General features: G+C 31.7%; 2 protein-coding genes across 5 annotated transcripts in view; both read left to right on the top strand.

The window, feature by feature from the left end:
* The window catches only part of LOC143045319 (uncharacterized), a 37,302-nt gene extending 35,623 nt beyond the window's left edge, over positions 1-1,679 (top strand). For all 4 annotated transcript variants that reach the window (XM_076217757.1, XM_076217754.1, XM_076217755.1 and 1 more), the window contains 2 exons: positions 605-691; positions 1,066-1,679. In XM_076217757.1, the coding sequence (XP_076073872.1) occupies positions 605-691; positions 1,066-1,665 (687 nt within the window). In that variant the 3' untranslated portion in view covers positions 1,666-1,679. The remainder of the gene's footprint in view (positions 1-604; positions 692-1,065) is intronic.
* On the top strand, positions 1,557-16,186 carry LOC143045322 (uncharacterized). The gene is made up of 3 exons (XM_076217759.1): positions 1,557-1,679; positions 2,416-2,579; positions 15,764-16,186. Exons 1-3 carry the CDS (start codon positions 1,677-1,679, stop codon positions 16,086-16,088), a joined length of 492 nt encoding a protein of 163 aa, XP_076073874.1. The 5' UTR covers positions 1,557-1,676; the 3' UTR covers positions 16,089-16,186.
* The last annotated feature ends 6,675 nt before the right edge of the window (positions 16,187-22,861 follow it).

Here is a 22,861-nt window from a genome sequence, read left to right as displayed (position 1 = left end):
TCACTTGTGGAAAAATGAAATATGACAAGAAACAAAAAAAAACAAAAATATTACAAAGAATGATATTTTTAAAAGTCAACTGCTAAAAAATGTATTTTATATGTTATAAAAATATGCAAACTAGGAATTCTTAGTTAAAAGCAGTTGGCTTCAACTCATGTTGTATAAAAAACTCACAACTTAACACAAAACCATTAGAGTATGTGTTTGCTACTTCTATATCAAGCAACAGTGAGGAGAAAGAAAAAAAAAACATGAGGCTTGGAGTTCAAATAATGTAATGTATCTTCCCGTTGACTTGAGAGTCAGTATGTTAAGTAACTGATATTGCATGTTGGATATCACGTGTGTATGTTAAGTAACTGATATTGCATGTTGGATATCACGTGTGTATGTTAAGTAACTGATATTGCATGTTGGATATCACGTGTGTATGTTAAGTAACTGATATTGCATGTTGGATATCACGTCAACAGAGGTATAAGATACCTATTGGATGTTATACATACAAACTAATAATCCATTAAGATAAACATTTACTTCATTAAAACTTTATGAAAAAGAAACAGATGAATACAAATATTGTTTGAATTTTTGTTCTCAGGTACAAGCCAGTGTTAGGAAATTAGCTGATTCTATACAAACAGTTAAGACTGTGTTGGGTATGAAAATACAGTCAGAACAGAAATTGGTTAGTATATTTGTTCTAATGCATTTTCCATAGATTGTTTTAATTGAAATTTATGGATAATTCATAAAATAACATCCAAGTATTAAAAGGTCGAATGAGAAGAAGCTATCAAAAAGATTTTTTTTTAAAATTATTTTGAGTACAGCCAATGATAAACAGAAATCAGAAATAAACATGGCCTAGTACAGGAATTCAACCTACAAATATAAGAAGAAATTTTGTTTTCGCAAAAAGAAATTTTATACATTTTGTAATATAGTAGAATTTTATCCAATAATTTTGTGTTTTTTTGACGTCAACTACTTAATTCTATCATGTTCTTGATTGCATTAGAAATTTGTCTATGAATAATATTTAACTTGATAAATTTACAGAGGATATCTGGTCTAGAAGACCTTCAAACACAAGTGAATCAGGTCAAGGTGAATGTGGGCATGCCTCGGTACACAAGTACTGGTATGAAAGATGATCCCTCAGATGGGTATGACACAGGATTTGCCTCCTGGGATGATCCTACCCCTTCTCAGACAGGAAATCCAAGGGCTACAACTCAGGAAGGCAGGAAAACTCCTGGGGATAATGCAGGAATGGGACCAATTCCTGAAGGAAATGAAACAAAACGGACAAATTCTCAAACCAGTTTAAAAAATCAGAAAAATAAATCTCCTACACCTTCATATGGTAGGAACCAGACACCCTCTGAGGATAGAAATAAAACACCAGCACAAAATGGGAAACAAACTCCTTCTCAGAGTCGAAATCAAACTCCAACAGGAAATAAAACTCCATCACAGAGTCGAAATCAGACTCCGACTGGAAATAAAACACCATCACAGAGTCGTAATCAGACTCCAACGGGCAACCAAACAAATTCTAGAAATGTTACTCCAACAACAGGCAGAAAGAGTGCTACAAATAAAAATAATACAAATAAAGATGGATCAGGAACCCCAGTCAGTTTATCTAATGTATAGACTACATATAAATGGTAATGATTTACACTGCTGTGAACTCTCACCTCTGACCTGTGTTCTTTCAACTTTGACCTCTCATATATTAACCATGATATCTTATTTAACAGTAGCATGCGGTGTGGTTTCTTACCAGACTAACAGCATTGGGATTTATTAATACTGCATGATGTAGAAAAAATATGGAATGTCTCTACTAATTTCTTAATCAATAACTTTCTTGCAGGTTGACATTGTTTTTTTGTTGTCAATTTCCTTTTCTTTCAGATATGAACAATACTTCAGAGACACCTATTGGTATAAAAATAATAAATTTGGATAAGTTTCATGTGAAAACTTTGAAATTTTAAATCACTGAATTCTGCCAAAAAAAAATTGCTGATTAAATTCAAATGGCATTGTTGAAAATCTTTGTATGTTATAATGTTCACCCCTTTAATACCAACTTTTTTGGATGCTCTGAAGTATTTATCTGCAACCTGGTACAAGAAAGAAAAAGCTTCAACTGATCAGCTACAGTTGCTTTGAATGTAAATTAATGCTTTCAAAAGGTTTGATTACCAATTAAATAAGAAATTAAACATAAAGCTAATGTTAAACTTATAAACAAATATTGGCTATTTTAATTGATTATAAATTGTATTTGTAAGAAACATTTTTGAAAGCATTTATTTAACACTCAGGCAAAAGGATATCTTATCTTTATGTAACTTTATAAATATTAACATACCAGTTAATTTTCTTTGTCTACAGAGAGCTGAAGAAATTCAGAAACTTCAAGAAGAAATAGCTATATTGAGAACTGCTATAGAACCGCTAGTGAAAAAACCCTTACCTCGAAATTTTGTCAAAGATCCTAATAGACGGAACGATGACACGCCAGATGTCAATAGACACAGTGTTGCTAATGCCTATAGGTAAGTCCCCATTGCCTGCATAGCCAGTAGTATTGTGATCCATAGATGTCAAATCATACAATAAAACCTAGTTTGATAGGATTTTTAACATCTTTGCAGTTTCATGGTATGCTTTTGCAATATACAAAACCGCTTGAAAAATTGAATGTTTTAATAGAGTGGAAAATTAAGATTTTTGGTTATTTTAAGGGATGAAACTAACATTGATAGTGTGTTTTTGCCCTTTTTGTCGAGCCTTTGACTTTAGTCAAAAAGCGAGACTAAGCGATCCTACATTCCGTCGTCGTCGTCGTTGGCGGCGTCCACAAATATTCACTCTGTGGTTAAAGTTTTTGAAATTTTCATAGCTTCCTTAAACTACACTGGATTTCTACCAAACTTAGACAGGAGCTTGTTTATGATCATAAGATAGTATCCAGAAGTAAATTTTATAAAAACAAAATTCCATTTTTTCTGTATTTTACTTTTAAATGGACTTTGTTTTTCTGTGGGGAAACATTACATTCACTCTGTGGTTAAAGTTTTTTTAAATTTTAATAACTTTCTTAAAAAGCTTGTTTATGATCATAAGATAGTATCCAGAAGTAAATTTTGTAAAAAAACAAATCCATTTTTTCCGTATTTTACTTTTAAATGGACTTAGATTTTTCTGCCAGGAAACAACACATTCACTCTGGTTAAATTTTTTAAAATTGTAATGACTTTCTTACACTATTTTTAATTTGTACTAAACTTGGACAGAAGCTTGTTTATGATCAAAAGTTAGTATCTAGAAGGAAATTTTGTTAATATTTTGTACCTGTGTATCTGTATTTTACTTATAAATGGACTTAGTTTTTCTTCCAGTTAACATTACATACAGTCTGGAGTTAAAGTTTTTGAAACATTTATTAGATTCACAAACTATCCTGGATTTTTACCAAACTTGGAAAAAAGCTTCTTACAATCAAAAGATAGAATCAAAAGATAGAATCAAGAGGAATATTTTCAATGATTTTTTTCCTCATTTTTGTTGAGCCTGCGATTTACAGCAAAAGTAGGCGAGACACTGGGTTCCGCGGAACCCTTAAGAATTTTTTACTTTTCTAGCCCTAAAAAGGGGGCATTATAAATTGCCTTGTTGTTTGCTAGTGTGTTTATCCATAGTTGATAAATTGCATAGAAAGTTGTTCTACTGTTTTGACTGCTCCTTGTAAAAAAATCCATATAGGTGACTCTAATATTTGCATTTCACAGAGTGGAAGAGATGTACAAATTAGTCCTAACCATTCCACCATATATGGGAACCTGGTTGCTTTTTTCTCTGCAAATTTTTTGGTAATTTTTAAAACTGCTGAAATATCAAACAATTCCTTCTTTTTTTATTTTTTATTTTTTTCTCATATTTGAACACAGCATTTGAGTCCTGGAGACATTTTTTGAAGAATGAGAAGGGAAAAAAAATTATGGTTTAAAATTTAGTGTTAGAGCTCAGATAGTTCTAGAAAATAAATATTGGTTTAGGAGGATCATCAACATGTTTAAGGTTTAAGGGCAACCAGAAGCCAGTAACTGCATAAGATGTTACAAAATCCTGACAGGTTTTATTTATTGTAAAATTTATTTTTATTTTGCGACCACACAGACACCAGCTTTATAATGATGGAATGTTTTGGAGGAACAAGAGTCCATTTTATATTTGTTTTTATTTACTAATGGCACTTTTTATTTGATTTGTAGCACATGTATGTTTTATGTATGCACACAAGATTTTGTTTATTGTATAGATTTTATGCACTAGAAAAATGCCAGCTAAGTACGAAAACTCTATTTTGTGGGAGAAAGTACAATAAATGAACAGAAGCAATAGCAACAATTGCAATAAAAATAATAATAATTAATTGAATTTTGCAAATCAGTTGTTTGTTGTTCATGATTTATTCCATTGAATTAGTTTTGTTTCTTTTTGGGAGGGAAGTGTTGAGTGGTTAAATACTGTAGTTGGCATTATTTGTTTTTGAACATGTGTTTTTTGTTGTTGTTTTTGATTTATGGGATAATCATGGCACAAATGTTACTCTTTTTGAAAAATCACTCAAGAAAGTCTGTCATATGAAAATATTAAGTTATTTTGCAATTTGATTTCATGTTCACCATTATGAAAATCAACTCATTGATTTCCCAAAATGTTATTTCATTCTCAACTCTACGGTTCCTAACAATATTTGTTTTTTTACTAAATGCAAGGATTTGTATAGTAGCATCTTGCTATACAAATCCTTGCTAAATGGAAGTTAAAAAAATTACATTATTTAATTTATAATTCTTAGTAAATGATGAATGTTATAAAATATATGACAAACATTTATGGTGCTTTTTCATCCAAGCCATCTTATAATCAGATACAGAATGATAAGGATGTACCATGACTTGTATGATTTTTGTATTGCAGGAGCTCAGATATTGATACCTATATACATTATGTATGATATTGATAATGAATCATCTCTCTTTGTTTACATCAGCGAATTTAAATTTAATCAAGTAACTAAACAAAAATCACAATGAAATTCATCTGTGAAGATACAGATTTTGAAAAGACAATAAATTGGAAATAATTAGTTGGGTAAATGGTATGTTATCTAGGTGTATATAAGAAATATATTTTAGATATTGATGGTTTGTTGATAGATAATATTCATATTCTTTTCAGCGATGATGAAAATGATTAATAATGATAAAATGGTAACCATATTGTTAACCATGACACTGAACATACACAAACAAATCACTAAACACATATCTCCATGTATGACCTGCACATACACATATCTCCATGTATGACCTGCACATACACATATCTCCATGTATGACCTGCACATACACATATCTCCATGTATGACCTGCACATACACATATCTCCATGTATGACCTGCACATACACATATCTACATGTATGACCTACACATACACATAAATCACCTACACAACATATATAGATGAATGTCCATAAGTAGCCTTTTGCTTGGTAAATTGCTGCCTCTAACCCAAAAAGCCTCATTTTCAAATGGCAGAGGTTCTCTCACCCACATCCTAGTTGACCAACTTTGCACATCATTACCAATGCATTTATTGTTATCTTGTTCTTTCCTGGAATATGCATGTAATATTTCCTGTTGGATTATAAAGAGAGCATTTATCAGTCAGTTAGCATTATTAGTATTTCAGCATATTCATTCTTGTTAGTACCTTAATGAGTTAATGATTAAAATGTCTTCTTCACTTAGAACTACCTCAGTGGTCTCTTGGTAGTATGTTCCCCTCAAGTTTGGAGGTCATGCGTTCAAACTCTGGCCAGGTCAAACCAAAAACTTAAAATCTTTATTTGCAGCTTGTCTGCTAAGCCAGCTTAATAAGGAGTAAGAGAAAAAAACCTGACTGCTTAGAGTCATAATAATGTATCAGTGTAGGGTGAATTATCTTCCTGGGGAGCAGGGTTTATACTTATTTCCAATTATAACCTTGTTCAGAAGATGCATTTGATTTTCCACTGAATGTTTAACAGCCATCCATCTTTCATGGAGCCAGATTAAACTTGTACCAGTATGTGCTGATTCTTTAGTGTATCATGAATATCGGGTCATCAGTGTGGGTTGAAAAAAAATCCCTCATTGTTTCATTGAGCTGGAAATTCTCTAGATTAAACAAAGATTGCAGCAAAGTTTACCTTCTGGCTGCTAAAATTTGCTCTAGCCCACCCTACCTCCCTCCCTTCATTTATCTATTCATCCATTGAACATGATTTATTGGTCTTTGTGTATAGATTTAACATTGTAAAGTATTAAGATATTCTGAATGAAGAGTAAATTTTACAAATGCAAGTTTACAGTAAACCATTGACAAATATTAGCAAGCATCCTCTCTTTCTTTATCACAATAATTGGTTCTTACTGTAATTCACATTTGAAAATATATTAAAACAGTACTGAATATGTGTCTTCCATATTATGCTGTCATTAGGATGTTTAAATAATTCTATTGTTTGCTTAACTAGCTAACAAAGACAGGTAAACATTGCATGTTAATTGATGTTCATTCTTGCATGATTTACTGTTCCTGTTTATGCATGTAAATTAAATGTTGTCAAATAAAAAAAAAAACAGGAGCATGAATTTTGTGTTGTATAAATGTCTCTGTGTTTACCCTCATTATAAAACACCTCAATTGAGGGCAACTGACCTTAAATTGTCTGTTAGTGGGCTATATAGTATGGTCTGGTTCTCTTAAAAAAAGTTCTTTGTGACTTTCAGCTACATAGATCTTTACTTGTTCATGCCACAATTTTTCACTTTAAACAGTAAATAATAAATATTCCTTGGATGAGTTACTGTAAAATCAGAAATTATTGCAATGATTTATTGTCGAGCCTTCGACTTTAGTCGAAAAAGCGAGACTAAGCGATCCTACATTCCGTCGTCGTCGGCGTCGTCGTCGTCGGCGGCGGCGTCCACAAATATTCACTCTGTGGTTAAAGTTTTTGAAATTTTAATAACTTTCTTAAACTATACTGAATTTCTACCAAACTTGGACAGAAGCTTGTTTATAATGATCATAAGAAAGTATCCAGAAGTAAATTTTGAAAAAATAAAATTCCATTTTTTCCATATTTTACTTATAAATGGACTTAGTTTTTCTGCGAGGAAACATTACATTCACTCTGTGGTTAAAGTTTTTAAAATTTTAATAACTTTCATAAACTATCCTTGATTTGTACCAAACCTGGACAGAAGCTTGTTTATGATCATAATATAGTATCAAAAAGAAAGTTTTGTAAAAATAAATTTCCACTTTTCCGTATTTTACTTATAAATGGACTTAGTTTTTCTGCGAGGAAACATTACATTCACTCTGTGGTTAAAGTTTTTAAAATTTTAATAACTTTCATAAACTATCCTTGATTTGTACCAAACTTGGACAGAAGCTTGTTTATGATCATAAGATAGTATCAAGAAGAAAATTTTGTAAAAATAAATTTCCACTTTTCCGTATTTTACTTACAAATGGACTTTTTTTTGCCAGAAACAAAACATTCACTCTGTGGTTTAAGTTTTTAAAATTTTTATTATCTTCTTAAACTATCCTGGATTTCTACCAAACTTAGACAAAAGCTTGTTTCTGATCATAAGATATTATTCAGAAGTAAATTTTGTAAAAAAAAATTCACTTTTTCCGTATTTTACTTATAAATGGACTTAGTTTTCTTCCAGTTAACATTACATACAGTCTGCAGTTAATGTTTATAAAACATTTATTACATTCATAAACTATCCTGGATTTTTTGCCAAACTTGGAAGCTTCTTTCAATCAAAGACAGTATTGAGAGGGAAATTTTTATTGATGTTTTTCCTCTTTTTTGTTGAGTCTGCGATTAACAGCAAAAGTAGGCGAGACACTGGGTTCCGTGGAACCCTTACAAATTTTTATTGGAAAATTGCGACAGAATAAATATGGCAAATATGAAAACTTGCGTTTTAAATTTTGAAAGCAGTATTTGTAAACAGCATATTTCAAAATCGTTAAAGTTGATTTTTCATTTTGTAAATCACAATGATAATTGCTGATGCTCTTCACAGAATTCTGAATTTATAGTTTACTGTACTTGCTTTTTCAATGTTGTTTTAAAAAGTGAAATGGACTTTAAATATTTCTTTCTTTTTGCCCAGGACAGAATTTTTTATTTCAATTTATTACATCATAAGTAATAAATTAATATTCCTAATGTGTATGCCAGTCTATTTAATAGTTTCTGTTGAATTTACAGAAGGAAAAAGACATATTAGGAAACCATGGTAACATGACTTTCAACGTAACTTCTGATACTTTATTTCAGAGTGCATTTTGACATACTGACAAAGCGAAACAATAAAACCGAATATATCCATATAGAATACATATTTTGGGGCATAAAAATTAAACTTTGATAGTGTAGAATCATTATTATTCCTTTGGTATCCATTTTCATGGGTACAGGTGAACCACAAATTTAATTGTTCAACCAAATACAAATTTCTATTTAGTTGTATGTAGACTTTGGCAGAACCATGAAATCACATATCCACATAAAGGCAAGTTTTCCGCAATCCACGAAAATGGATGAATCATATAACATATAACTTGAAAAAATGTACTGTTAATTTCAATTTAAGAATTTGTCCAATGCATAAAAATTTCCATATCCTCATTTTGCAATCATTACCTTTGGTATATGAATTCGATGTAATTCATCTTCAAATGACAAAGATGGAGTCAAAATGAGAAAAGATGTAAATTAATCCTTTGTCAGTATGTCTTTCTAAACCTTTGTTTATGTTGTTTGTAGTACGTAATGTGTATAATATAAACATATGTTTTGTAGAAAACTCTTGTTTATATTCATTCTCTTTTATTTACTCTTTCAAATTTCAGGTTTTTATTTCAGAAAATTGATTTTTCTATTTTCTATCTGTAAATATGTTGGTACTCATTTCCTTTTTACTCATGAAATAGATCTTTAATAGTTTCTTTTTCTTTACTTCATAAAACATATTTTATTGTTTTGTTTATTTTGCTCATTTTAAGATATACTATTCTAGAGAAATAATAACTAAATTCATCGAACTTGTAATTTATTTGTAAATAGAAGATCATCAGCGTTTAATTTCAGTACCAAGTTTGGTTTTGATTTGCTCTGGTAAGGTGGTATTTTTTTTGGTGGGATGGGGGAGCATAATATGCTTTGGCACATCCAAAATTTTTATTTGTATAAAATCATATCACAGAGATATTTTGTGTTTTATTTCTTCCTAAATCATATGAGTTAGGAAATTTCATACCAATAGTAAATTCTTCATTGTGTATTTCTATTATGGACATTGCATTGTAGTTTATAATTATACAAATGGCTTAAAATTTAAAAAAAAAATCTAAGCAAGAAATTTAATCTTTTTAAATCAATTCATTATGAAAATATATTTAAACGATTTGAGATGGAATCACAAAAAATCTTTACAAAATGCAACAGTCACAAAAAGCAAAAAAATCATAAATTTACTCACTGCTTTTAAAATCATTTATATTTATCTGCCCTAAACTGCATTGAAATTATATGTGTATTTATTACCTATACTATGATTGATTGAGATACTCTAATACATGTTCAATATATCCCTTTTTCAAAAGATTTTTTTAGGGAAATATAAGGGAAAAAACCTGAGCAACTTAACAAATTCTTGTTAATAAACAAAAAGAGATAAACATAGTATATTTGTTGATTTTATTATGTTAATTCTTGAGTGCATTATAGCTTATTTTTTGTTTCTCTTCAGATGGTTACAATGGAAGTCAAAACTTATGTATATTCTATGGCAAATTCGTTCACGAAAGCAACTGGAAACAGAAAATTCTGGTACCCCAAGACCAGCAAAACCACCGCCAACAGGAACTGTTTGAAAAACAATTATATATTGTATAAGATACCACCGTTTAAGTTCCTTTCTGTTATTTGTATTTTTGGCACAACACCAATTTGTCACACAAATCTGCTAAGAAGATCCTATCAAATACTTTCATTAAAATGATATTTTGATTGAAACATTTGTAATAACTATATATGTTTTTTTTATAAAACACTTTGAATAATCCTGTTTCTCTCACATATCATACCAAAACATTTAATTTGGAATTTCATGTTTGGAAATTTCTATTGAACTTTCTTTTATTCAAATAAAAAATTGCTGTATAACTAGACAATTAAAACTGTAATGATAAGACAAACTCAATGGACACATTGGCCCATTCCAGTTAATATCTGCTAAAGGGGGATGGATGGTCCTTTCTGAGGGGTGTAAAATTTATACATCTTAGGGGTGAAATTTTGGGTTTTTTCATCTGACAGGTACACTTATACGCAAAAAACTTCTGAGGTTCTTGGCAGCAGTAAATAATTAAAAATGATTACATCTTAGGGGTAACAAAAATGCCTTTGTCAGATCTGATGGGTGCTTTGAAATGTAGACAGTTTCGTATGATGCATTATCTGGTATTGTTTTTAAAATTCTGATGGGTACAATCCTTGCAATAAAAAAATCTGATGGGTCTTTTTTTTCCATGAAAGCCCATCCACCCAACATGAACAGGAACTCTTCATCTGATAGGTCTTAATTTTTTATATCTGATAGGTAGTTTTTCATGATGTTTTTTTATTATACGTATAAAAAAAAATCTCCCCATCCATCCCCACCTGTCAGAAATTAACTGGAATGGCCCATTGCTGTCAATGATTATGGATCAAAGAATATTTGTAAATTCAAAAGATTTACCTATCACTAATTTTATAATCAAACATTCCTGCTTTTTATAACGAAGATTTTGCTTCATTAAGGAGGGGGTCAGGTACAGAACAACTCCTTGTATGTAACTGCTTTGTATTTAAAACTCAGTTATTCATTATTATTATGAAGATTGTCACATATAAATGACCTAAATGAATGTGTGCATTTGAAGTGTGAATGTGAGGAAAATGGGCGACCATGATTTTATTGCATGGATCATCATTTTAGAATTGGTGATGGATGATAATTATTTCCAGAATAAAAAGGAAGTGTTATTTAGTTTTTATCAACCTATATCCATATTTTTTTTTCTTGAAATGAATTTTTCAACATCATCTGATTGCCTGTCATCAGGTACCTTAAACTTCTTGAAAGTCTCCCTAGAATCATGGGCAAATTTTGACAAATTGCCAAAACATCCCTAGATTGTAAAGTTTTAAACTGTATCAATATGGCCACTATTAAAAACAATAGTTCAAATAACATCATTACAACTTTGGTATAATTCCACCATTCAGTAAATAGTTTACTAATTAATAGTATACAGTTATGCAATTTTATTAAGGTTTTTTTCAAGTTGGCTTAATATTTACACAGATAAAAAAGCCCTTGGGCTCCAAAAATAAGTAAAATGGTAATTTTCTCTGTTATGGTCAGTTGTCCTTGCAAGTATTTTGTAAAAATGGCAAACCCTACATGAAAATTGCATGTTTACCTTGTTAAAGTAATCATTCATTCGCCTTTCATTTTTCATAATTTTTGTAAACATTATCTTGTGCCTTGTATAGTTTAAGTAATAACATTCAGGAACTTGCATGTAACATAGTCCTTTTCATACTATTTGAACGACGGATCCATTTGAGTAATTTGTTTCCATCCTAAGTGTTTTACTTATTTAACAAGATGGCCATAAGACACATCCACATTCTATTAGAAACATATTGTAAATACAGAAAACACAGTCAAACACACTAACACTAAATAACCAATTAATATCCACACTGATCTGTGTCCACACTTTTGACTTATGAAAAAAAAAACTATTTTGAATACCATTAGTAAATTGAAGAGAATTATTTTCTTTTTGGGTTAGACTTTTATTTTGTTTTGTTTTTATGTTTAATACAAGTAAGCTAAACTGTGATACATATATATTTTAAACATTTTTAGCATTCCAAGTATTGAAATGCATGGAAATAAAAAGTGTTATATAAATTGTGATACTAACCTTCAACCGTCCATAAAAAGTCAATTTTTATTGTATTTTTTTTTTTTATTGTTATATTATTTATTAATGCATTTATATAAATGAAACCTTGTCACTTTGTTAATCTTCACTGTAGTACTTTTATAATGAGGTTTATATATTGTAGTACTATTAAATAAAGAAGAAACTAGATTTTTAATGTTGACATATATGATTAAAAAGAGATGATGTGTACAGTATGCATCAGTGAGACAATGTTTCAGTGACACAAAAAAAAATTCAGAAGACAGACATCAGTATAGAGGTCAGCAAATGGTTTTCAATAAAAGACAAGAATCTAAATAAGGTGTCCAGCTCATTAACTCATGGTGCCTAAAAAAAGTTTTAAAAAATGTAACAGATACTATCAATGATCTGCTATCAGTGCCAATTTCTAAAAATGACAAAAAAAAAGCACTGACATATGACAAAAATCAATGAAATGTAAGGATTAACAGTTGACAGTTTCATTTGACCTCAGCCGCATTTCATGGACTGTTAACAAGGTGAAGTATTTGTGGTTAAGGCCATACATAAGATACTTTTAGCAATAGGTCTACAGTGGCGGATCCAGAACTTTGCCTAAGGGGGGGCCCGCTGACTGACCTAAGGGGGGGCCAGCTCCAGTCATGCTTCAGTGATTCCCTATATAATCAACCAAATTTTTCCCACGAAAGGGGGGGGCCCGGGCCCCCCAGGGCCCCCCTTGGATCTGCCTATGGTCTACTATATTTGGTGTATGGAATGATTATAATGTTCATGGTTCAGTGGTCAAAGTTATGTTTTTGAGTTTTGGTCTTTTTTTCTAATACCATATGCAATAGGTCAACTATATTTGGTGTATGGAAATATTTTATGATGTACATGTCAGTCTCACAGATTTTATTTGACCATGACCTCATTTTCATGGTTCATTACTCAGTTTTAAGTGCCAACCTTGCAATACATGTATATTAAGAATTTTTAACTTGATTTAAAGCAAACAAATTTCATGGAAGTCTTGTAGGAGGCCAAGAACTTAAGACTTTGTATGAGTTAACATCAAAATCATTTGTGATCTGACACACTTTGGGAAGGTCAAATTTTGCAGATATATTATTTCATGATATTAAACTTCATTGAAATTGAACTTGCCCCTAATATTCAAGGACCCCATACCCTTTCCTGGATCTGCCACTGAATCAATAGGTCTACTATATTTGGTGTATGGAATAATTGTAAGGTGTACATGTCCAACTGGCAGGTGTCGTCTGACCTTGACTTCATTTTCATGGTTCAGTGGTTAAAGTTGGTTTTTTTTTTTCTTGTTTTCTAATTCTATAAAAAAAAAAAATAGGTCCACAATATTTTGTGTATGGAATGTTTGTAAGGTGTATATGCCTGTCTAGCAATTATCATCTGATGATGACCTAGTTTTCATGGTTTATTGGTCAATCTTAAGTTTTCCTGGTTTAGTTCATTTCATAGATATTATATACAATTGGTCAACTAAATTTAAAGCATGTAATGGTTATAAGGTGTACATGTCTGTCTGGCAAGGTTCATCTGACCTTGATCTCATCGTCATGGTTCATTGATCAATGTTAAGTTTTCCTGGTTAAGTGTGTGTCTATGATGTGAAATATGTCAACTATATTTAAAGCATATATGTGTTGGTTGGAATAATTGCAATTGTACATGTATTTCCAGCTTAGTTTATCTCACCTTGACCTCATTTTCTTTAATCATGTTAAGTTTATGTGATAGTTGAAGTAAAGCTTTATGTTTAGGACTATCAACATAAAATCAATGAATGGTAAAAAAAAAAAAGGCAAGACATTTCAGCATGTGCACTCTTGTTAACGTTAGGCACATGTTCTATACATCAACCAAAAGTCCAAAGGCAAGCACAGCCTAGGTGGTCTCGTGGTAACATTTAAAGAAAAGTTTGAAGATCGTGGTTCGATCCATGACCAGGCCAAACCATTCTTGAAATTTGTATTGTCTGCCTTTTCGCTTATAGCACAGTATAATTAAGCTTTATAAAGAGGAAACTGTCTGCTAGGAGTCATGATAACGCCAATGTATAATGACAAGTCTATGTTAGTTGTGACATGTGATCTGTCACGTTAGAATTCCAACTCGAAGGGTTAGTATAAGGTTTTTTTTCATATAATAGTATCAGCACTATGTCAACTATATTCGGTGTGTGAAATGATCGTAATGTATACATACATATCTGTCTGGTAAGTATTTGAACTTGGCCTCATTTTCATAATTCATGATTGGTCAATGTTAAGTTTTCATGGATTGGTCCTCTTGTACGCATAAGCAATAAGTCAACTTAGCTTGGTTTATGGAATGTTTGTATGGTGTACATGTCTGTCTGACAGGGTTTATCTGACCTTGACATCATTTTCATGGTTCATCGGTCAATTTTAAGAATTCCTCGTAAAGAATCTGTCTTATATACTATGAGCAGTATGTCAACTTCCAATGGGGAATAACTGTTTTTTAACACTTATTGCGGACCTGTTTTTGTATTGTTATGAGTTACACTTTATGACTAGAATCAGCAAAGACCCATCGAAACATAACAAAAATTAAACAATACTGAAAAAATTATAAACACCAAGGTTTTCGATATCATAAACTAGTCAAAATATTTACTAAATTTTATCAGCGGTGTAAGGACATCATTCGTAAATATAACTCAACATGCAGACAACTATTACGTTCGGGTATTTCACATCCAATCTTTCATGGTAACATTCTTTACAAAGCACAAAAACGTCAGTATTCACCTGAAAAGCTAACAAAACCTTTAAACAGACTTATTAAGAAGGGATATAGTTACGATACTGTTGTCAGGTCATTAAAAATTGCATATTTTGGCTTTAATATTGATTCACTGATAGGGTGTTTGCATCGGAATTAAACACATTTATTCTAAAACCATTTGTTGGCATGACACGGGTTATGTTTATATCATATATTTCATGATGGTATACTACTAAACCCATAACTGGAGGGATTGTGTCTGATATTCATATGATTAAGTATAATATTTCAATCAATTTAATTGAGGTCTGGAGCTGGTATGACAGTAACTGCTAGTAGTTTAAAATGAGTTTTACTGTTGTGTGTTTGATTTTTCTACATTGGTTAGAGGTATAGGGGAAGAGTTGGGGTCTCAAAAAACATGTTAAACCCCGCCGCATTTTTGCGCCTGTCGTGACCTCTGGCCTTTATTAGTCTTGTATCATTTTTAATTTTAGTTTATCGTGTATAATTCGGAGTTTAGTATGACGTCCATTATCACTGAACTAGTATACATATTGTTTAGAGGCCAGCTGAAGGACGCCTCCGGGTGCAGGAGTTTCTCGCTGCATTGAAGACCCATTGGTGGTCTTGGACTTGTATGCTCTATGGTCGGTTGTTGTCTCGTTGACACATTCCCCATTTCCATTCTCAATTTTATGTATTTAGTTATTGGTTCGCTGCGATATATAGCAATTATGTTGTGATGCAGCATAAAGCAATCCCCAATCAATCAATTGATTATAAGGTAGTATCAATATAATCAAAAAATCTACTTCCTCATATTACAGAAAACCGAAACGGGGACGAACAAAGGACAGCGGGCTTGAATCAGAATCAGAAGATGAAAATTACACTCCCAGAGAACGATCTCGGGACCGTCGACGAAGAACACCATCTCCAAGAAGACATAAACCAAGATCTCGTGACCGTCGACGTAGAACACCATCTCCAAAAGATGAATGGAACTCTGAAAACTATGACAAGAAACAGAAGGAGAAGAAACAGAAAGAAAAACAAGCAAAGATGCCGACAGACAGTGAAGACGATTCGGATGATAGCACAGAACAAAAACAACAGAGGAGACGAAATCGACAAATTGCAGAATTATTCTAAAATAATTATAAAAACAAAACACATACAGCTGCTTTATAAATTTAAAACATAAACTGCAGTCGATCCAGGAATTTCGTTGCACAAAAATTGTGTCCTACCAACATGATCGAATATTTTGCGTATGGAAATACAGCTGAATTCGTTTAGTTCATTTGTTAATATTGGAAACGTGGCCGTCACCATCATGTTGTCTCTTTATATGGACTATTGCAATGTTTTTTTTTTATCGCTACAACTGCGCAATACCAGAATAAAGTGTTAGTCCAGTTAAAACACCCAATAGCTTTACTTTACGCACGATATCAAGCTACTTCCGCACTCAAGATCTAAGATATATGTCTCTTATTTGTGAGAATAGATTTCTCTGTATATGTTTTTGTTGTTGTTGATGGGTGTTTTTATCTTTTACTTGTATTTTGTAAATGTCAGCTGATATCATTCCTGTATTGGAATTTACACCAATTAAATTATTTGATTCTATTTTATTTGATAAATTTGATTTACTTTGTTTGAAAATATATATAAATCAAATAAACATTACGTAGGTATTGTCCTACAAATGAGTATATATTAAAGTGTTTTATAGACACACACCATTAAGAGAAACATTTGATTATAGGTTAAAGCTGATATTACGTCTCCTCGAGCTTGTTATCAGAATAACGAAAAACCATAGATATTTAAAAAAGAGAAGCGAAAGATACCAAAAGAACATCCAAACTCATAAATCGAAACTAAACTGAATACGCCACGGCTAAAGAAGACCAACAGGCAAACAATAGTACACACAACACAGAAAACTAAAAACTCAGCATCATGAACCACCACAACAACATCTTGAACATACACAACTTGCATTGAGGTACTGTAGATTTTCTGAAAGCGTGGTAATCATGCGTGTGATTTATTTGTTGGAGATACATAGCGGACTGACAGACGAATTGACAAAATAGAACGTATAAAAAGCGTACGTCAAATGACTTATATTAAAAAGCTAACTAAAAGCAACACTACATGTGACACTACAATGTTTCAGTAACAAATACCCTCCGGCACCTTAGTTCACGCCGTGTTTTTTGTGGGGTTCTCAATTTGTTGGTATCAGCTGTGTAGTGTTTTGTGTCCGGGTGTTTGTGTTTTTTTGTTGTTTTTTTTAGCCATAGTGTTAACGCGTTTCTTCGAACACAGGTTTTAAATAACCTTATTGGAAAATTCTCAAATTCGAGAATGATTTTTTAGCAATGTCTGGTTTTTAGCATCCGTGTGTACAAAAAATACATCAAAATTGTATGTTTCCTCCAGTAAGACTGAGATTCATTGTCAATTGGACTCAACGAATATAGAAAAAAGATGGATATATGCATGTTAATTCTAGACCCATGATTTTGTGTTTTGTATGTATAGTACAATATTTTTCTTGTCTCTTTAGGTTTATTATCCAAACGAAATCAGAATAAGACGTAGGGTTAATTTCCCCTGAAAATGCGTATGGCCAAAATGTCTATAAACTAAATCAATTGTTGAAAGCTGCCTACAAAACTCTATAATAGACTATAAAACCATGTGACTATCTATCAAAAAAAGGCAGCATGGCCGGAAAATGAAATGACGTATTATTAATATTGTATATAAATGTGTGTTGTTTTCTGTTGTTGGTAATTGTGTTATATGTGTAATTTATGTTTTGATTGATATATAAATATGCTTTTTGCCAATAAAGTCATAATCAAAATTAAAATATCAAATGTCGATTTTGAATACTAGTAGTTGTGAATGCTCATTTGTGCATTCTTGTTTTTGATTGCACATTTGGTCTCGAATGTACTCACGAAATGAAGAGTTCTAGAAACAAGAGCTGTAAGTTTACAAATCAATGTACGCTAGCTATATATACAATACTTTGGACAGCATACAACTTTCATCTTCCCAATTGTGATCAATAGTGAACTTTCTTTTTCTATGTAGCAACATTCCAGCAGCGCCTGCATACGGAGTATATATCTCCCAATTGATACGATATTCCCGGGCTTGTATTTCCTATCATGACTTCCTTGATAGAGGAATGCTACTCACAAGGAAGCTATTAAACCAAGAGTTCCAAATGGTGAAGTTGAAATCATCCCTTCGTAAATTTTACGGACGCCATCACGAGTGTGTTGACCGCTATGGAATAACCGTTTCACATATGATATGGGATATGTTCCTTATGTTGTAACTACAATACCCTTCTCTTTTAACGAATGTGACTTATCGAATTAGACTATGTGCCGGATTTGTAATAACATAAGCAACACGACCACATATGGAGTAGGAACTGCTTACCCTTCCGGAGCACCTGAGATCACCCACCGTTTTCGGTGGGTTCGTTTTGCTCATTCTTTAGTCTTCTGTACTATTATTTGTCTGTCTGTCTTTTTATTTTTAGCCATGGCGTTGTCAGTTTATTTTCGGTCCATGAGTTTCACTCCGTCCACTGGTATCTTTCGTCCCTCTTTTTAAAACGAATCTTGTTTCTTGAGTACAAATACAGAATTCTTTAAGTCAAACGGTGAAGGAAAAAACTGACTATGATGCACTTTTGAATAGATGAAGTCCAGGGGAAATCAAATATTAAAGTATGCACCTCAAGTATATTCATAGATTGATTAATTTTTGTAACGCTTAACGTCCAGTGGCAAACATTTCACTAACATTAGGAACGACTACAGATGATCAAAGTCTTAATCTAACTTCATATAAACTCAAGAGAGGGTATGTTATTTTTTATCTATCTTAGCAATACCAGGTCATAATACTGTACATGAGAACTTTTTGTAAGGTATGTTTATCAATCTGACAAAGTTATATATCTCCTTTAACCTTATCTTGTTCAATATTCAACATATTTTATAACATTTCAAACTATTGCCTATTTAAAGTTACAAACATTTGCTATCTTTCATCCTTTAGATAAGTGCTTATTAATTTATGAAACAAATGAAAATCCTGTATGATCTACTGGTACAAAAAGAACTAGAGGAAGCTCTCACAATGATATGTATTTATCTTCAATACAAAGTATTGACCTAAATCTTAGAAGACCAATATTCACACCTTATTTTCAACATACATTTTGGTGCAACAATATCGTTGACATCCTTCATGGCATTCAGTAGGTTTGATTAAATAGACAGTCAGACACAACTTTTTAAATTTTAGAAATGTGATCTTGACCTTGTAGATAGAAATGCAAATTTTTTTGATGACTCGCCTCTGGTTGTAACCAACAATAATAGAAACATTTGGCATTCAAAGTTATAAGCTGAAAACACTACTTTTCAACTGTAAATTCAGTAAAAAAAAATGCTGGCATTTATTGTGAGAGATGGACACAAATGTGAAATTATTCATTACAATTTCGGGAAATATTGTCATCGAAATTTAAAACCACACTTTGTTCCGGATAATTGTTTTTGAATTTACAGTATTCATTAATTATGATGATGTAAAGTTGAACTAAGTTTTGGACTGTTGCCTTTCAGTCAGATATTCCAGCCTTATTTGGGACACACACTTATCAATAACAGCGTTGTACAACGTTTATTCAAAGCATTGGAACAATTTATAGTTGAATATCATTAGTATGTAGACTTTGGCAAATTTTAAACATTGACTTCACATGCTGTCATCTCATTCTGATAAGCAATAAAAACCTCTTGGTGGACAACAATAAGACCAAGTATCAAATGATTTCCACTTTTTGTTTAACAAAATATTCCAGGGTTTTTCCAAGATGTAAAAACAATAATTAGCTTTTGAATGTATGACTAACATTGAAAACAATTGCAAACAAAAAGCCTTTCTTACAAACACTCTGAAGTCTGAGTGAGTAACTGAGTGCTTTATTCAAAGGCAAAACAAAGTCTCTTATCAATGTCAATACAAACATTTCTTAATTTAATGTTGGAATGGGAAATGGAAATATTTGACTTTAAAAAAAAATAACAAATAGTAGAAATTCAATGATTTTTGCCATTTTTGACAAACATTTAGGACATTCCTCGGACTATACGATATGGGCTTTGCTTATTGTTGAAAGCTGTACGGTTACCTATAGTTGTTAATTTCTGTGTCATTTAGTCTCTTTTGACCAGTTGTCTCCTTGGAAATCATACCACAACTTCTTTTTTAAAATTTATTGAATGAATTTAAGGCCTTTTTCCATTTTCACAATGTGATAAGAACCCTGTTATTTACATCTTGCAGGTCATTCAAATGTTTTGAACAGGACACAACTTTGACAGATAACAAACTTACACATAGATTCATATATTAGCACAAACTTTGTTGTTGGGGTATGACGATATCCAAAACCCTCTTGGCACAAAGCTATGGTCATGTAAATAACATGATAAATGATAATTTACATATTCCAACTGAATTTTAAGTTGTACCTTGATTATTACACTTATACCCTGTTCACAATATGCCCTTTTAAATCGGGGTCGACCCAAATGAATTAATCCGGGATAAATTTAGGTAGTGTGAAAGCCTTAACTCGAGGCAAATCCAGATTAAACTTACCCCTCATCTAAGGAAGAGTTAAAGTGGGGCAAACCCGGGTTAACTACTACACTTCTAAATGTGAACGCAAAGTGAAGTTAAAATGCGAGGTTTTTGCTGTAGTGACTTTTGCTTAAATACATGTATATGCCTTCAATGTGACATAACTTTACCGTAGCGTCATATCGAATGCCCTCATATATATTGAGACGTCCAGTTACCGTATTTACTAGATCACAAATAATATAAACCATATTAAATTAGCAACAGCAAGAGCGATATATAAGTGTATAAATCTTTGTTAAATAACCTGCATGTTGACAAATCATGAAACCTATATCATCTCTATCGTTTTTTGGGGCGAAAATGGGTTCAATTTGGATAATGTGACCTTATTCGAAAACACGGAAAGTGGTTGATGGATGTTGATGGTGGCCAGGAGTGTAGCAAAAAAATTTCAGACTTTAAAATAATGCATCTGTGATGAAAAAAAAATATGTCAATATGTATAGTGGACAGATGCAGGTAACAATTTTGGTGCTAATATTTCTATTCTTGTTGAGACGGAAAATCCCAAACCAGGTTAATTTTTATCAAGTGTGAACTGGGTTAATTGATTCGGGTTAATTAACACAGGTTCGACCCGGTGCAGATTTTTATCGTGTGAACACTGTATTACCAATAAAAAAAACACATTGAGTTTTATGAATATTTTATTTTACTGTACAATTTCATATTCATATTTTAAATTTAACATCTATTTTACAAATGGAATGCATCATAAATAGTATAAAAATATCAATGTACATCAATGTTAGGACGGACTTAAACATACCAAATAGCTTTTTACATTTCATATATCTTAGAGAAATAAAAAAATGTTAATTGTAAACTTGATTGTTTCTTACTTTTTTGGGGTGATAATTACATTGTTCTGACTTTTTTTAAAATCCATATTGGCCCAAACAATTCGCACAAGTTAATGTATATGGCCCAAGAAAAGACAGAATTATATATACATCACAGATCATTAACAAACAAGAAAACAAACGCATTTCTTACAAAAATAAATACTGGTATTTTTATGAGTTGCATTGGTCTATCTTGCACATTTTGAATTGGTAGTGCTTCACTGGGTGGTATAAGATGTTAAACAAAGAAGTACCTTGGATGAAAGTGCAAGATTCATTCAAACAGCAACCATGCAAATTCAAAGTATTTAACATATCCAATTAACATATCCAATTTAATTGAAAACTCTGTATTACATGTGAACACAATTGCAGTTCTATTGAATGAACTTTTGGGATAGATGAAATACATTCTTGTCCTTGAGAATAACAATCTAATTATAAACGGTAGTGTTAGAGAAATGAGAGGCGAACTGGATTCCATCTCTGAATAAGGCCTATGAAGGACTGGAGCTGATTGGACAAACACACCATCAGGCACTGTTAGTATTATGTTGCAGCATAATTTTGCATTAAACATATCATCTTTGTAGTATGTGCACAAGCATTAATAAACATCCATGCAATTTTTGTATGTTAAAAATATTGTACAGCTACGCAGATTGCTAATTTTCTCAAGGTATTCATTCCCTGAATCAAAATTCCAAGGGGGAGTTTTTGAGAGAACCATGACAATACCCTTTCTATTGGTTTGCTGTTGTACTCAACACATGCACAGTGAATAAGGAAATTTGAGCATCAAAAATTTGTATTAGTAAAATCTAGCATGTTTCAATTCATAGAATACTGGTTTTTTTTTTTTTTTTTTATCTTGAAAGGTCATCTAACCAAATACATTGTTTGTCACAATTTTCATATATAATCAAATAATAACAAATTTTCTCTGCTTAAATAACCCACTGTCTATTCCTTCTACAACTTTTAAATTTTATTCCTATAGCTGACCCATGAAAAACATCAATTACCTCATAGGGACTGCATAGATTTTTTTATTGCTTTATGTCTATGTTTCAAGTGTATTGAGGAAAGTAGATAATATGTTCATATCATTGTACAGTACATTCCGGTTATTTGCATAGCCTATTTGTCAGATGAAATTATGCAATAAAGCGGAGTATGCTTATATCCGAAATGCCAAAATACGGAGACAAATAACATCGATAGTGCAGATCAGTACAAAGGAAATCCTGAAGAAAGATGAACGTCCATTATCCACTTACAACATGAATGATTATTTATTCTAATAAAAGTTATTTGTCT

This window comes from Mytilus galloprovincialis, chromosome 9 (assembly GCF_965363235.1).
Source record: "Mytilus galloprovincialis chromosome 9, xbMytGall1.hap1.1, whole genome shotgun sequence".
Lineage (NCBI taxonomy): Eukaryota > Metazoa > Mollusca > Bivalvia > Mytilida > Mytilidae > Mytilus > Mytilus galloprovincialis.
The sequence above is the reverse complement of the archived record's forward strand: the minus strand, read 5'-3'. Positions and strand labels throughout refer to the sequence as shown.